We start from the raw sequence: 16,759 nt of genomic DNA on the forward strand, positions 1-16,759 counted from the left end.
GAAATATCAATAACCTCAGGTATGCAGATGACACCATCCTTATGGCAGAAAGTGAAGAGGAACTTAAAAGCCTCTTGATGAAAGTGAAAGAGGAGAGTGAAAAAGTTGGCTTAAAGCTCAACATTCAGAAAACAAAGATCATGGCATCTGGTCCCATCATTTCTTGGGAAATAGATGGGGAAACAGTGTCAGACTTTATTTTTGGGGGCTCCAAAATCACTGCAGATGGTGATTGCAGGCATGAAATTAAAAGATGCTTACTCCTTGGAAGGAAAGTTATGACCAACCTAGACAGCATATTGAAAAGCAGAGATATTACTTTGCCAACAAAGGTCCATCTAGTCAAGGCTATGGTTTTTCCAGTGGTCATGTATGGATGTGAGAGTTGGATTGTGAAGAAAGCTGAGCACCAAAGAATTGATGCTTTTGTACTGTGGTGTTGGAGAAGGCTCTTGACAGCCCCTGGGACTGCAAGGAGATCCAACCAGTCCATTCTAAAGGAGATCAGTCCTGGGTGTTCATTGGAAGGACTGATGTTGAAGCTGAAACTCCAGTACTTTGGCCACCTCATGTGAAGAGTTGACTCACTGGAAAAGACTCTGATGCTGGGAGGGATTGCGGGCAGGAGGAGAAGGGGACGACAGAGGATGAGATAGCTGGATGGCATCACCGACTCGATGGACATGAGTTCGAGTGAACTCCGGGAGTTGGTGATGAACAGGGAGGCCTGGCATGCTGTGGTTCATGGGGTTGCAGAGTCAGACATGACTGAGCGACTGAACTGAACTGATTATATCTAAAGCATTTTTGGCATTTCTCAGGAAAATTTTTAAAAATGAAGAGAAATAAATGTGGGAATAAACTGGTTTTGGTTTTCCTTTATTTCACTGAGTATATGGCTATTCTCCTCTTTCTATAAGTGCTCTTTTGAAAGCACTTATTCATTAAAGGAATTAGTTATCTTTCCATCTAATAGAACTGAAAATTGATTTTTCATGGTAAATTGATGGGGAAAAAATGGAAACAGTTGCAGATTTTATTTTCCTGGGTTCCAAAATCACCGTGGACAGCAACTGCAGCCATGAAAGTAAAAGATGCTTCCTCCTTAAAAATGCTATGACAAACCTAGATAGAGTATTAAAAAGCAGAGACAACACTTTGCCGACAAAGGTCCATAATAGTCAAAGCTATGGTTTTTCCAGTAGTCACATACCAATGGGGGAACTGGACCATAAAGAAGGCTGAGTGCCGAAGAATTGATGCTTTTGAACTGTGGTGCTAGTGAAGCATGTTGAGAGTCCCTTGGACTGCAAGGAGAACAAAGCAGTCAACCCTAAAGGAAATCAACTTTGAATACTCGTTGGAAGGACTGATACTGAAGCTGAAGCTCCAATACTTTGGCCACCTGATGAGAAGAGCCGACTCACTGCCAAAGATTCTGATGCTGGGAAAGACTGAGGGCAGAAGGAGAAGAGAGCAACAGAGGATGAGATGGTTGGATGGCATCACTGATTCCAGTTGGTGATGCCATCAAACTCAGTGAGCTTGAGTAAACTCCGGGAGATAGTGAAGAACAGGGAAGACTGGTGTTGCTGCAGTCCATGGGGTTGCGAAGAGTCAGACACAACTTAGCAACTGAACAACCACAATTTTTCCTTCCAATAGAACTAAAGTATTGATTTTTCCAATACTTCTTTAAGAATCTCTCATGAAAGATATGTGAGCATGCAACATTACTATTATAATTCATAAAGTCCTCTGCATCACATACACTTTCATTTGACCATATTTTATTAATGAAGTTTGGTTAACATTCACTTCATGGAGTTACCTGGTGGCTTAATGGTTAGAATTCTGGCTTTCACTGCTGTGGCCTGGATTCAATCCCAGGTCAGGGAACTGAGAGCCTGCAAGCTGCTCTGGGTGCAGCCAAAAAAATAAAAAATCACTTTAGCCTTGATATGATAAGAGTTGCATAGCTTATTTTTTAAAGAAATTTTTTTTTCAGATTATAAATGTATTTCTAAAATATCTCTGGAAAGATACACTTAGAATATCGGTTGTCCTCAAGGACAAAATGAGATTAGAGACACTCTTCATAGCATGATCTATATCCTATTCAAAAGTTCTGATTTTATTGATGTAAGAGTAATAATCATGATCACAGAAAAAAATTTAAACATGGATTACAACAGATAAGAAAATCAAATTATCTGTAAATCTTACTACCCTGAGATGGCCACTACTGACTTTGATATATTTCAGTACCATCTTTTTTTAAATCTATATATATTTTCCTTTATTTAAGAAATTGGGGATGAAAGAAACAGGTCTGTTTCCTTGTTTTTTTCACTCATTATGTTGCTATCATAAAATTTAATGGTTAAGTATGACAGCACAATGTATGTATATGATCACACATATTAAGTAACAAAAGATCTGAACAGATAAGATATTTAATTAAAGGACAAATAAACCTAGTGTTTGAATACCTGAATAAGATTAAAAATAAAACCCAAAGAATCTAGGATCAATATTTACTTGCTATGTTTGCTATGAACCTCCCTTTTCTTCTTTCTACTTAAGAAAGGTGGAGAGGGGAGGAAAAAAGGCCTCTCAACACAGATTATAAGCATTGACAAGTAATGAGTTTGACCTATGACAGCAAAGGTCTAAAGTTCAAACAGCAGAGAAAGAGCTATGGAAACTATGGATATTCAATAAGTATTGACCAATGGTAATGACAAAGAAGTAAGGTTATTGTGTTTTGGGATAATGGAAAAATACAAAAGATAAAATGATGCCTCCTTGAGGGAATTACTGTGACAGAAGCATCATTAAGGCAATCTTGGGTAGATGGTGACTGGAGAGGGCTATTACTATGGCTATAAGTAGCCATGGAACTAGATAGCATTACACCTAATTGGTCATTTGGACCATCTTCAATATAAATACCTCCCACCTAGAGCTAATAGATTGTGCACTGACCAGCAATCAATAAGGCTGTTAAAGTGATTGAGTTGGTTAGACAGTGGCCTAGTAATTTAGTGCCCATAGAAAGACTCTGTGCATTGCTTTGACTGTTACTGAGAAACCCAATTTTGGTAAGCAAAGAAAACAAAGAACAATGCAAGTGTTAAAGAGGGGAGAGTATTAACAACCTGACTTCAGTGTTAAAAGGATTTATTTCAGTAGAGTAAAATCTCAGCTGACCAAGGTGAATTGTCTGCACACCAGATTACTCACCACCTTTTTTTTTTCTTCTTCCTACTAATCACTGGGTTTTGTACTTTTTTTTCCTTACGCCACTTGGCTTGCAGGATCTCAGTTTCCTGACTAGAGAATGAGCCCAGGACATAGCAGTGAAAATGCCAAATCCTAACCATGAGACCACCAGGGAACTCTTAGTCACTGAGTTTTGAAGTAAGAGACAGAGAGAATAGAATGGACATAATATGAACATTCAGGGAGGCAGATTCAGAGTAAAAGAAACTCTGAATTCCCAGATCTTAATAGATTATTCATAATTGCTTCATGATTTTAAGAGTGCCTAAATTATAATATCTTCCATCAATGGGGTTTGCTTCTTTCATAACAGACTGAAGGAATTATTGAAAGGGTACCTAAGAGCTGGGAATAAATTCATTTTGATATCAAATTCTTTGTTCTTAGACTTAATCATCCTGGCAGGGAGTGAACATTTCTTTTTTTTTTTTTTTTGAACATTTCTTAATGTGTTTGAGCTACCAGTGTTTTACTTAAACCCACATACATGTTCAATGTGAAATCACATTCCTGGATTATCTTTACTCACTGCAATCTACCTTATACAAAGTGGCCTGTTCAGGAACCCAATTTCTACCAACTTAACTCTCTGCCTAAACATAATTAAGAATCAAAATAAGCAGCTGGCTGGCAACCTGGGGCCATGTTGCTCTCCATCTTTAAACTCCAGACTTGCACTCAGCAGAGTAAGTTCACACTGAGAGACAGGAGAGAAATGAGACTATGTGACCATCTCACAGTTGGTCTGGGGCAACTCAGTGACTGTCCTTCCTACCAGCAGTTCATTATCTAAACTCTTTTTATTCTCCCATTTGCTCTTTTATGACTAAATATGTATAATTAAATTCACATAAAGCATGGTAAGTGAATGTATGAAAGTGAAAGTGAAGTCTCTCAGTCATGTCCGACTCTTTGGGACCCCATGGACTGTAGCCTATCAGGCTCCTCCATCCATGGGATTTTGCAGGTGAGAGTGCTGGAGTAGATTGCCATTTCCTTCTCCAAGGGATAGAACCCGGGTCTCCCGCATCGCAGGCAGACCCTTTACCGTCTGAGCCACCAGGGAAGCCCAAGTGAATGTACAATGTATAATGCAACTCTATTGCACGAGAGAGAAGGAATTATGCTTGCGTTATTTCCTACTGCACTACATTTTTTAAAAATGAAGGCTAAGTGTTATCAGTGATTAATGCAGTGTCACATAGAATGAATGCCAACACTCAAACCTAAAAACTGAATATAAGAATTTGTACTGCTACTCAAACAAAAAACTTGACACTTGATAATGTTAGTTCCATCGAAGGAAAGTATCATACCTGTAGAATATACTGTGTGAGGTCAACTGCTTCTTTCTTCTCATGAACAAGTAGAGTTTCTTTATCTTTCACAGTAATAATGTTGATTTCTCCACGACGTACCTCCCTCATGCCCAGAGGGCGTTTTCGAACACAAACTCTGATTTTCTCCATCTCAGTCCAAGGATTCTCTTTCTCTGAAGTGTTCTGTCTGATATATGTTTATAAGTGGGCTTTAATTTTTAGTTAACAAAATAAAGCTATCTAAGAGGTCAAAGTATCAGTATATTTTGTTATAAATTAGGTGTAATACAAACACACACACATAGACACACAATATCTGTTATATACTAAAGTGCTGACACTAAGAAAGTTCTTTCATTAGCTCTAAATCCTCCTGATTTACTTCTATCTCCATCTCTACTCAATCCCACTCAAATGCAGATTTCTTGCTTCCTTTCAATTCTTACTATTGTACATTTACTGTTTTCTTGACCATTTAATCTAATTTTTTTTTTAATCCTACCTGGGTTTATGAAATACCTTGAATTTGGTGGTAGGTTTCAATGTATTTTCACCATGTTTCTTCCAGGTATATTCTGACCCTCCCTTTGTCCTTCTTGCTTCCTTTTTTTTTTTTGCCTACCTTGATATGTATTTATTTGTTAGAACACAATCCTACTCCAGGACAATTTTATGACTGGTGCTGCTGCTGCTGCTACTAAGCTGCTTCAGTCGTGTCTGACTCTGTGCGACCCCACAGACGGCAGCCCACCAGGCTCCCCCGTCCCTGGGATTCTCCAGGCAAGAACACTGGAGTGGGTTGCCATTTCCTTCTCCAATGCAGGAAAGTGAAAAGTGAAAGTGAAGTCGCTCAGTCGTGTCCGACCCTCAGCGACCCCATGGACTGCAGCCTACCAGCCTCCTCTGTCCATGGGATTTTCCAGGCAAGAGTACTGGAGTGGGGTGCCATTCCCTTCTCCTATGACTGGTACTGTCCACCACTAATTCATCCTTCTATTCAGACACATTTCTTCTCCGGCTGTCTTCAGTGAACTCATCTACCTTAACATCCAGAAGAGAGGCAATATTACTTGGGTTAAGAGTACAAAATTCATCAGGTTTACTAGCTGAGCCTAATAGTAGCATATATGATACATCGAAGTACTGACCACTTTACCTATGCAGAAATGCCTCTTAAGCAAGGTAACATGAAAAGAGAATCCTTGAAAGTAGATGTTTTACCAAGACCAATGCCTTTGGCACACATACTTAGAATGTCTTAGAGAGACAAATCATTTCCTTCCTTTACACTTTAGAATTTGATTAATAACCCCTAAACAGCCTTTTAGAATAGAGTTTACACAGGATATTTCACTATATAATTGTTTCATATCAACTTCAATTTTCTGAGACCTCCAACTGGCTGCAAAATTATTTTTCACCAGGATCTAAATTAGTAACAAGTAAGAAATAAAATTTTTAATATATTGCATAAAAAACTACTCAAGGCTTTTGAAGCATGTTATTATTTTTTTAACCAATGTATAGTAGACATCTAAAAAAAGAACCATTTTGACTTGAAATGTGGCAAAATCCTGATGATCATTAAAAGTGAATGACAGGCATGTGGGGTTCATTGTTGTATTTTGCATGTATTTTATTTTTTATAAGAAAAAAACAAACTTTCTCTGGGTTTTTTTGGACCATGCTGTGGGGTTTGCAGGATCTTAGTTCCCCAACCAGGACTGAACCCAGGTCCAGCAGTCAAAGTACAGAGTCTTAAACACTGGGCCACCAGGAATTTCTCAGAATAAAACACATTTTTAATGCATCCTAAAAGGTTCTAGCTTTTTTCTTTTTTTAAGGCTCTAGTTTTAATGTGCAATATTCCCTAGAAGAAATAAACTGTATCTGTCTGACATGCAAAGTTAATACAGCTAGAGTTAGGTCTGCTCACGATCTTAAATAAGTCAGGGCAACCAGTCCTCTAAATGCCTCAGACTTTCATTAGAATTCAGAGTCCAATAAGTTATTTTGAACTTACCTAATTTGAGGTATCCAAAGAGAATGCTCTTCAGATAGGGATGACTCACTAACAGGAAGCTTCAAGTTGGTGAGGGAGTTTCTCAGGGTTCTGAAACTCTGGCTCCTACTTAGAATTTAGGGGAGAAGACAATATTGAAAATTATTGGGACAATGAACTTTCTTGACCTCCATTTCTCTAACATAATAAGGAATGAGAAGAGTAAGATGATACAAAAGGTGAGAAAGCTCAATTGAACACCTTCCGTCCTGGGTCTGCCATGTATAAACCTCTGTGAGAGTACTTAGCTCACTCTTTGGTTGTCTGACTTCCCCTCAGCCTGCCCACTAAGAGTCTCAGTCTCCAGATATTCTAATGATCTTTATATCTAGAATCAAGACAGGCAGAGGGGATATTCTATATATGCGAAATAAATAAAGCAGAAATATTTAAACTAAAATATCCATTCTATCTAAATAAATAATGGAAAGTCGTATCTTCATTCTGTTTATAAATAATTCCAATTTAGATTTGTATATGTTGTTCAATAAAAGACTAACATTCAAAAAAGTATTTGTTCTTTCACCGCTGAGCTAACCAACAGGACAGCAACAATCATGGCATTGATGGTCATAGAACAATCTAGTCCTTTCACAACTCAAAGAAGAAAAAAATACTATATGCTCTGTGCTTTGCTAAACCAAGCCAAAAAAAATTTTATTTTCAGAAACACTATAGAATTCATTTATGTATTTCAAATTACTAAAGGCATTTTTACCTTTAAAATTGGGGTCCTCTATTCTTTTAGAATAAAAGAACTGGTTGGTTATGAAATCCTCTGAAACCTTAGCCAATATAAGACCATATGGAAATACTTTTAAGGTATGAATAATAGCCCTTATATTTTTTTTTAAGTGGCTTAAGAATGTATTTTGTTTCTCCATAACTCACCAACAGTAATTTTTAAAATAACAAAACAGGTAATACACATTAGTTTTAAAAGAATGTATTTTCTATTATACCAAGGTTAGTATTAGGGATTACTTGATATTTCAACTCTTAGGGACCTTTTTCAAATTCTAACTCAAAGCACTAAGTGAAAAATAACTTATTGTCACTCTGGCTCCCAAACTCTAAATGCTATCAAAAGTATCTTATTCTTTGCAATGACCAAACTCATCTGTTCTTCCAGGGCTGGAATTGTAAAAAGCACTCAAAATCAAGACCATATTTCAAATTTTGCAGGTAAATCAACTGCTCCAAAGACCTATTTAATTCAACTAGCTGAATTAAACAGTGTTTTTTAAAAACTAAGCTTCATGACCCCTGGTTGAAGTTAATTTGATAGTCTTAGAAAAAAAATCCTGTGGATTTTGTAAATTTTTTTTCTACTGCAGAAGCAAGTTAACTATTTTACCTTCATGGATGCACTAGATATATCATGTCATGCTATAATAAAAACAGGTCTGCAGCAGGCCCTGGTAAGTAGCAGCTGCTTGATGCACATGAACAATATCATCTTTCTCCCATCTGGAAAGTCCAAATTCTTCATCAATTTCCCCCAGTCAAGGTATCTGCATTATCACCACAGAAGTTGTTCACTATTATTTTCTGTAAATATGGAGTAGTTGGTCTCCTCTGGTCATGGAGAACCCTGCCCTTGCCTAAGGCTCCCTTCCCTCCAGAAAAAAAAAAAAAAGATAAAGATAAAAAGTTATTACCTGATATAGGAATGAGGGATTCCGTAGTTATACCCTGAAACATGAGAGACTCTTTGAATAACTGAACTATCACAATCCCCTTGTACTGGAGAAAAGTGATTTGATGAAAAGGGTGAAATCTTAGCTGCTTTTTGTATGTTGGAATCAGCGGCTGCGGCATTCAGAATTCCTGTTTGTGTATGGTACTGGGAATCATCTGGTAGCATGTGCTCCAGTACTTTTATGTAGTTAGACTTCTGTTCACTTGCAGAAAAATCTGATAAATCACACAGTTCAAACTGATTGTTGCTGGTAGTTCTGTCTTTGTTGTCAGCAGGAGAATCAAAATGCAGTTGCCTTCGAGGGCCAGATCTGGATTTCTGAGGCTTGACACACAGATTGCTTGTCTGAAGACGAGAGTCTCGGCTACTGACTGCTTTATCTTCTTCCTGCATAATCTTAATGATTTTGATAAGTTGGAAGAGACGTTTGCGGTCGTTCATGTCATGGACTCCCAATTTGGAGTAGTCCTTCATTGTAACGTTGGCTAATTCATCTATTTTCTGAAGGCCAAGGGCAGTAAAATGAGGATAATACTGTGCTAGTTCAGCTTCACAAAGACATTCATACAACCAGGATGTCATTTTTGTGAACGGGTTTCTATAAACCCTGAAGAGAAAAAAAAATTCATTCACTTGAAATATAGTATATATAATACAATTATTCCTTAAAAAAAAAGAGAACCACAAAAGAAATATGCAGCAAAATCCATTCCAGCATTCCAGGTTTTTAATAAATACATTTTTCTTTTAAAATGATTACATAGCATAATGTATAAACATGCTTATAATGCATTTGTAGTAATTTGTCCTTTGTTTAATTAAAAGAGACTTTCAATTATGTATACACATAGGTACATGAACGCATAACACAAATCACTTACTTATTCTAGGGAGTTCCTTCCAACTTTGCAATGTCTACTTAACATATACCACAAACTACTGAAACCTTGTCCCCAACTGCTGATTGTTACAGGACTAATTTTAGATGTTCAAGTTAATATCAAGGCATGTCCCACAACTGTTTCCCATGATTAACGAACAAAGGCTAAGAACTGTTTCAAAATGGAAAGCAGAATTAGTGACTCACAGAGGATCATGAATATAATTCAGAGAAAATCACATTTGTATATTCTGAGTACTGGTAGAAGTTAGTTGAATAAAGAGGTAAAAACATCATTAATTTAGAATCTACTAATTCAGGATTTTCAGATCATTTTAAAACGCAGGTGTTCGTAGATGTCTACCTATATACAGAACATGAATAAGAGAATTTACCTAGGAAATTAATACCATGGTCAAAAATTTTAATGGCTATACACTAAAATGTTTAAAAAATTTAACATAAGATATTTAATTAAATACTAACAAACGATGTGGTAATAACACGTAATCCTAGTCTATTATTAAAGTCAGGACCCTGGGGAGTTCTTCGTATCACTGTTAATCAAGTTCAAGTTCATAAGAATACTGAAAGGTAAGTAAACTACATTTTCTTTAAAAAAATTTTTTAAATACTTCAGTTTTCAAATTCTGTTAGTTCTTGGTAAAGCTTTTCTGTTTTTCATTTTAATTTATATTTTATCTTCCTTCTAGGAGAAACAGAAAAAGAGGTGAGGGCCAGGTAAAAATGGTAATAAAAAGACCCTGAGTAACAAACTTTGGAGGAAATGGTCAAAGGGGCTAAAAAGCACATTTTAAACTCATCCCACCCTTTTCCATTTGTGGTAGATGAAAAAAGAAAAATTCTTTGCAGGGCTCTCCACCAAGAGATGAAATTTACTTCTGTTGCATTAAGGCTGGCCTTGTGACATTTTGGCCAACAGAAAGTGGTGGAAATGACACTATGTGACTTATGCTGCTACTGCTGCTGCTAAGTCGCTTCAGTCGTGTCCGACTCTGTGCGACCCCAGAGATGGCAGCCCACCAGGCTCCCCCGTCCCTGGGATTCTCCAGGCAAGAACACTAGAGTGGGTTGCCATTTCCTTCTCCAAGGCATGAAAGTGAAAAATGAAAGTGAAGTCGCTCAGTCGTGTCCGACTCTTCGAGACCCCGTGGACTGCAGCCTACCAGGCTCCTCTGTCCCTGGGATTTTCCAGGCAAGAGTACTGGAGTGGGTTGCCATTGCCTTCTCCAGATGTGACTTATAGACCTAGTCAAGAGCCCTTGTACTGCTGTCAGTCACTAACTCCTGTCTGACTCTGCAACCCTGTGGACTGAGCACTCCAGGCTTCCCAGTTCTACACTATCTCCTGGAGTTTGCTCAAACTCATGTACATTGAGTCGGTGACCATCCAACCATCTCATCCTCTGCCACATTCTTCTCCTGCCTTCAATCATTCCCAGTATCAGGATATTTTCCAATGAGTCAGCTCTTTGCATCAGGTGGCTTAAATATTGGAGCTTCAGCATTAATTCTTCCAATGAATATTCAGAACTGATTTCCTTTAGGATTGACTGGCTTGATGTCCTTGCAGTCCAAGGGACTCTCAAGAGTCCTCTCCAACACCACAGTTTAAAAGCATCAATTCTTTGAGATAGTGATGGACAGGGAAGCCTGGCGTGCTGCAGTCCATGGGGTCGCAGAGAGTTGGACATGTCTGAGCAACTGAACTGAACTGACAGCCTTCTTTACGGTCCGACTCACACATCCGTCCATGATTACTGTATAAATCATAGCTTTGACAATACGGACCTTTGTTGGCAAAGTGATGTCTCTGCTTTTTAATCCACTGTCTAGGTTTTTTCATAGCTTTTCTTCCAAGGAGCAAGCATTTTTTAATTTCATGGCTGTAGTCACCATCCACAGTGATTCTGGAGCTCAAGAAAATAAAGTTTGTCACTGTTTGCATTGTTTCCTTATCTGTTTGCCATAAAGTTATGGGACTAGATGCCATTATCTTAGTTTTTTGAATATTGAGTTTCAAAGCCAGCTTTTTCACTCTGTTTCACCTTCATCAAGAGGTTCTTTAGTTCCTCTTTGCTTTCTACCATAAGGGTGGTTTCATCTGCATATCTGAGGTTATTTATATTTCTTCCAGCAATCCTGATTGCAGCTTCTGAGTCATCCAGCCCAACATTTCACATGATGTACTCTCCATAGAAGTTAAATAACCTGGGTGACAATTTACAGTCTTAACATACTTCTTTCCCAATTTGGACCAATCTGTTGTTCCATGTCTGGTACTAACCGTTCCTTCTTGGCCTTCATACAGGTTTATCAGGAGGCAGGTAAAGTTATCTGGTACTCCTATCTCTTTAAGAATTTTCCATAGTTTGTTGTAATCCACATAAAGTCTTTAGTATAGTCAGTGAAGCAGATGTTTTTCTGGAATTCCTTTGCTTCCTCCATGATCCAATGAATGTTGGCAATTTAATCTCTGGTTCCTCTGCCTTTTTTAAAATCAGCTTGTAGATCTGTAAGTTTTTGGTTCACATACTGCTGAAACCTAGCTTGAAGCATTTTGAGCATAATCTTGCTAGCATGTGAAATGAGCACAATTGTACAGTAGCTTGAATATTCTTTGGCATTGTCTTTAAGAATAGAATGAAAACTGACCTTTTCCAGTCCTGTGGCCACTGCTAAGTGTCCAAATTTGCTAACATATTGAGTGCAGCACTTAAACAGCATCATCGTTTAGGATTTGAAATAGCTCAGCTGGAATTTTATCATCTCCTCTAGTTTTGTTCGTAGTGATGCTTCCAAAGGCCCACTTGACTTCACATTCCAGGATGTCTGGCTCTAGAGTGATTGCACCATCATGGTTATCCAAGTTGTTAAGATTATTTTTGTATAGTTCTTCTGTGTATTCTTGCCACCTCTTCTTAACCTCTTCTGCTTCTGTTAGGTCCTTAACATTTCTGTCCTTTACTGTGCTCATCCTTGCATGAAATGTTCCCTTGATATCTCCAGTTTTCTCAAAGAGATGTCTAGTCTTTCCCATTCTACTGTTTTCCTCTATTTCTCTGCATTGTTCATTGAAGAAGGCCTTCTTATCTCTCCTTGCTATTCTCTGAAACTCTGTATTCAGTTGGGTAAATCTTTCCCTTTCTCCTTTGCCTTTTCTTTCTATTCTTTCCTCAGCTATTTGTAAAGCCTCCCCAGACAACTTGCATTTCTTTTTCTTGGGGATGTTTTTGGTCATTGGCTCCTGTACAATGTTACGAATCTGTGTCCATAGTTCAGGCACTCTGTCTACCAGATCTAATCCCTTAAATCTATCTGTCACCTCTACTGTATAATGATAAGGGATTTGATTTAGGTCATACCTTAATGGCCTAGTGGTTTTCCCTCAGATCAAACAGATCAGTCGCTCAGTCATGTCCAACTCTTTGCGACCTCATGAATCGCAGCACGCCAGGCCTCCCTGTCCATCACCAACTCCCGGAGTTCACTCAGACTCACGTCCATCAAGTCAGTGATGCCATCCAGCCATCTCATCCTCTGTCGTCCCCTTCTCCTCCTGCCCCCAATCCCTCCCAGCATCAGAGTCTTTTCCAATGAGTCAACTCTTCGCATGAAGTGGCCAAAGTACTGGAGTTTCAGCTTTAGCATCGTTCCTTCCAAAGAAATCCCAGGGCTGATCTCCTTCAGAATGGACTGGTTGGATCTCCTGGCAGTCCAAGGGACTCTCAAGAGTCTTCTCCAACACCACAGTTCAAAAGCATCAATTTTTCGGCACTCAGTCTTCTTCACAGTCCAACTCTCACATCCATACATGACCACTGGAAAAACCATAGCCTTGACAAGACAGACCTTTGTTGGCAAAGTAATGTCTCTGCTTTTGAATATGCTATCTAGGTTGGTCATAACTTTCCTTCCAAGGAGTAAGCATCTTTTAATTTCATGGCTGCAGTCACCATCTGTAGTGATTTGGGAGCCCCCCAAAAATAAAGTCTGACACTGTTTCCACTGTTTCCCCATCTATTTCCCATGAAGTGATGGGACCGGATGCCATGATCTTTGTTTTATGAATGTTGAGCTTTAAGCCAACTTTTTCACTCTCCACTTTCACTTTCATCAAGAGGCTTTTGAGTTCCTCTTCACTTTCTGCCATAAGGGTGGTGTCATCTGCATATCTGAGGTTACTGATATTTCTCCTGGTAATCTTGATTCCCGTTTGTGTTTCTTCCAGTCCAGCGTTTCTCATGATGTACTCTGCATAGAAGTTAAATAAACAAGGTGACAATATACAGCCTTGACAAACTCCTTTTCCTATTTGGAACCAGTCTGTTGTTCCATGTCCAGTTCTAACTGTTGCTTCCTGACCTGCATACAAAATCTTCTCAAGAGGCAGATCAGGTGGTCTGGTATTCCCACCTCTTTCAGAATTTTCCAAAAAAAAAAAAAAAAAAAAAGAATTTTCCACAGTTGATTGTTATCCACACAGTCAAAGGCTTTGGCATAGTCAATAAAGCAGAAATAGATGCTTTTCTGGAACTCTCTTGCTTTTTCCATGATCCAGCAGATGTTGGCAATTTGGTCTCTGGTCCCTCTGCCTTTTCTAAAACCAGCTTGAACATCAGGAAGTTCACGGTTCATATATTGCTGAAGCCTGGCTTGGAGAATTTTGAGCATTACTTTACTAGCATGTGAGATGAGTGCAATTGTGCAGTAGTTTGAACATTCTTTGGCATTGCCTTTCTTTGGGATTGGAATGAACATTGACCTTTTCCAGTCCTGTGGCCACTGCTGAGTTTTCCAAATTTGCTGGCATATTGAGTGTAGCACTTTCACAGCATCATCTTTCAGGATTTGGAATAGCTCAACTGGAATTCCATCACCTCCACTAGCTTTGTTCGTAGTGATGTTTTCTAAGGCCCATTTGACTTCACATTCCAGGATGTCTGGCTTTAGGTCAGTGATCACACCATCGTGATTATCTGGGTCGTGAAGATCTTTTTTGTACAGTTCTTCTGTGTATTCTTGCCATCTCTTCTTAATATCTTCTGCTTCTGTTAGGTCCATACCATTTCTGTCCTTTATCGAGCCCATCTTTGCATGAAATGTTCCTTTGGTATCTCTGATTTTCTTGAAGAGATCCCTAGTCTTTCCCATTCTGTTGTTTTCCTCTATTTCTTTGCATTGATCGCTGAAGAAGGCTTTCTTATCTCTTCTTGCTATTCTCTGGAACTCTGCATTCAGATGTTTATATCTTTCCTTTTCTCCTTTGCTTTTCGCTTCTCTTCTTTTCACACTTTCTTCAATTTAAGCCTGAATTTTTCAACAAGGAGTTCATGATCTGAGCCACAGTCAGCTCTCGGTCTTGTTCCTGCTGACTGTATAGCACTTCTCCATCTTTGACTACAAAGAACATAATCAATCTGATTTTGGTACTGACCATCTGGTGATGTCCATGTGTAGGCTGTCTCTTGTGTTGTTGGAAAAGGGTATTTGGTATGGCAAGCATGTTCTCTTGACAAGACTGTTAGCCTTTGCCCTGCTTCATTTTGTACTTCAAGGCCAAACTTGCTTGTTATTCCAGGTTATCTCTTGATTTCCTACTTTTGCATTCCAATCCCCTATGATTACACAGACATCTTTTTTTTAGTGTTATTTCTAGAGGGTTTTATAGGTCTTCATGGAACCATTCAACATCAGCTTCCTCAACATCAGTAGTTGAGGCGTAGACTTGAATTACTGTAATACTGAATGTTTTACCTTGGAAACGAAATGAGATTCTGTTGTTTTTGAAATTGTACCCAAGTACTGGATTTCAGATTCTTTTGTTTACTATGAGGGCTACTCCATTTCTTCTAAGGGATTCTTGCCCACAGAAGTAAATATAATGGTCATCTGAATTAAATTTGCCCATTCTCATCCATTTTAGTTCAGTGATTCCTAAAGATGTTGACGTTCAACACTGCTGTCTCCTTCTTGACCATGTCCAATTTACCTTGATTCATGGACCTAACATTCCAGGTTCCTATGCAATATTGTTCTTTATAACATTAGACTCTACTTTCACCACGAGACACGTCCATAACTGAGCGTTGTTTCCTCTTGGCCCAGCTGCTTCATTCTATCTGGAGCTATTAGTAATTGACCTCCATTCTTCCCCAGTAGCATACTGGACACCTTCTGACCTGAGGGGTCTTCCAGTGTCATGTCTTTTTGCCTTTATATACTGTTCATGTTCTCGCGGCAAGAATACTGGACTGGGTTGCCATTTCCTCCTCCACTGGATGTTCTGTCAGAACTCTTCACTATGACCTGTCTGTCTTGGGTGGTCCTGCACAGCATGGCTCATAGCTTTATTGAGTTATGAAAGCCCCTTCACCACAACAAGGTGATCTACTTTGCTGTACATCAAAAATCAATACAACATTGTAAATCAACTATACTCCAAAAAAAATTTTTTAAATAGATATGCTTTGTATCACATTTCTTTCCATGTCACAAAAAGTCCAGCTCCTCCCTTCTTCTGGGATAATGATCAGAATCATTCCAGGAACTTTAAGAAATATAGATACCTGAGCCCCATCCCAGATCCATAAGAAAACAAAAAAACAGGGACTTCCCTGGTGGTCCAGTTGTTAACAGTCTGCCTCCCAATGCAGGAGACACAGGTTTGATCCTTGGTTCAGGAAGATTCCACACACCATGAAGCAACTAAGCCTGTGTACCACAACTACTGAGTCTGTGCTCTGGAGCCCAAGATCTGCAACTACTGAAGCCTGCATGCTCTAGGGTCTGTGCTCTGCAACAAGAGAAGCCACCTCAATGAGAAGCCCGTGCACCACAACTTGAGAGTGGCTTCCACTCACCAGAGTGAGAGAAAGCCCGTGCACATCAATGAAGACCCACTGCAATCAAAAAAATAAAATTTTTTTAAAAAGTATTCTATAAATGTATTCATTATGCAGCACACAGATTCTGTAAAGCATTTACTAAGTGCCCGGCAAATAGCAGGCACAGTGATCTACCTATAGCATTTTAAAATACTTTCCTTATAAAAAATTTCAAACATCACAAAAGTAAGCAGAATTGTACCATGAACTCCCATGTTATCTACCCATAGATTCTTCAGTTATCAAAATTTCCCACACTTGCTTCTCCTATTCTTTCTTTCCTTTGCTGGAATATTTTAAAAGTAAATCCTAGTTATGTCATTGGGGTCGCTAAGAGTCGGACACAACTGAGCGACTTCACTTTCACGCATTGGAGAAGGAAATGGCAACCCACTCCAGTGTTCTTGCCTGGAGAATCCCAGGGACGGCGGAGCCTAGTGGGCTGCCATCTATGGGGTCGCACAGAGTCAGACACGACTGAAGCGACTTAGCAGCAGCAGCAGCAGCGGCCGCAGATATGTCATTTCACTTCTAAATTTTCTAAACAGATATTTTGTAATGTAATCCTAGTGCCATTATTATACCTAGTAAATTTAAAACTAA

General features: G+C 38.8%; 1 protein-coding gene across 3 annotated transcripts in view; it reads right to left on the minus strand.

Moving 5' to 3' along the window:
* The window catches only part of KIF24 (kinesin family member 24), a 73,005-nt gene that overhangs the window by 40,449 nt on the left and 15,797 nt on the right, over positions 1 to 16,759 (minus strand). Inside the window, exons 2-4 of one of the 3 annotated variants that reach the window (XM_086416639.1) lie at positions 8,328 to 8,975; positions 6,628 to 6,732; positions 4,602 to 4,791 (exon numbers count right to left, since the gene is read on the minus strand). In XM_086416639.1, coding sequence (XP_086272765.1) covers positions 4,602 to 4,791; positions 6,628 to 6,732; positions 8,328 to 8,950 — 918 coding nt within the window. In that variant the 5' untranslated portion in view covers positions 8,951 to 8,975. Of the gene's footprint in view, positions 1 to 4,601; positions 4,792 to 6,627; positions 6,736 to 8,327; positions 8,976 to 16,759 lie in introns of all 3 variants that reach the window. The other 2 variants (XM_086416638.1, XM_086416641.1) reach the window with 2 other exon arrangements.

The sequence above is a fragment of the Bos grunniens genome, chromosome 8 (genome assembly GCF_055505025.1).
Source record: "Bos grunniens cultivar Pamir isolate PY7600 chromosome 8, Bosgru_T2T1.0, whole genome shotgun sequence".
NCBI lineage: Eukaryota > Metazoa > Chordata > Mammalia > Artiodactyla > Bovidae > Bos > Bos grunniens.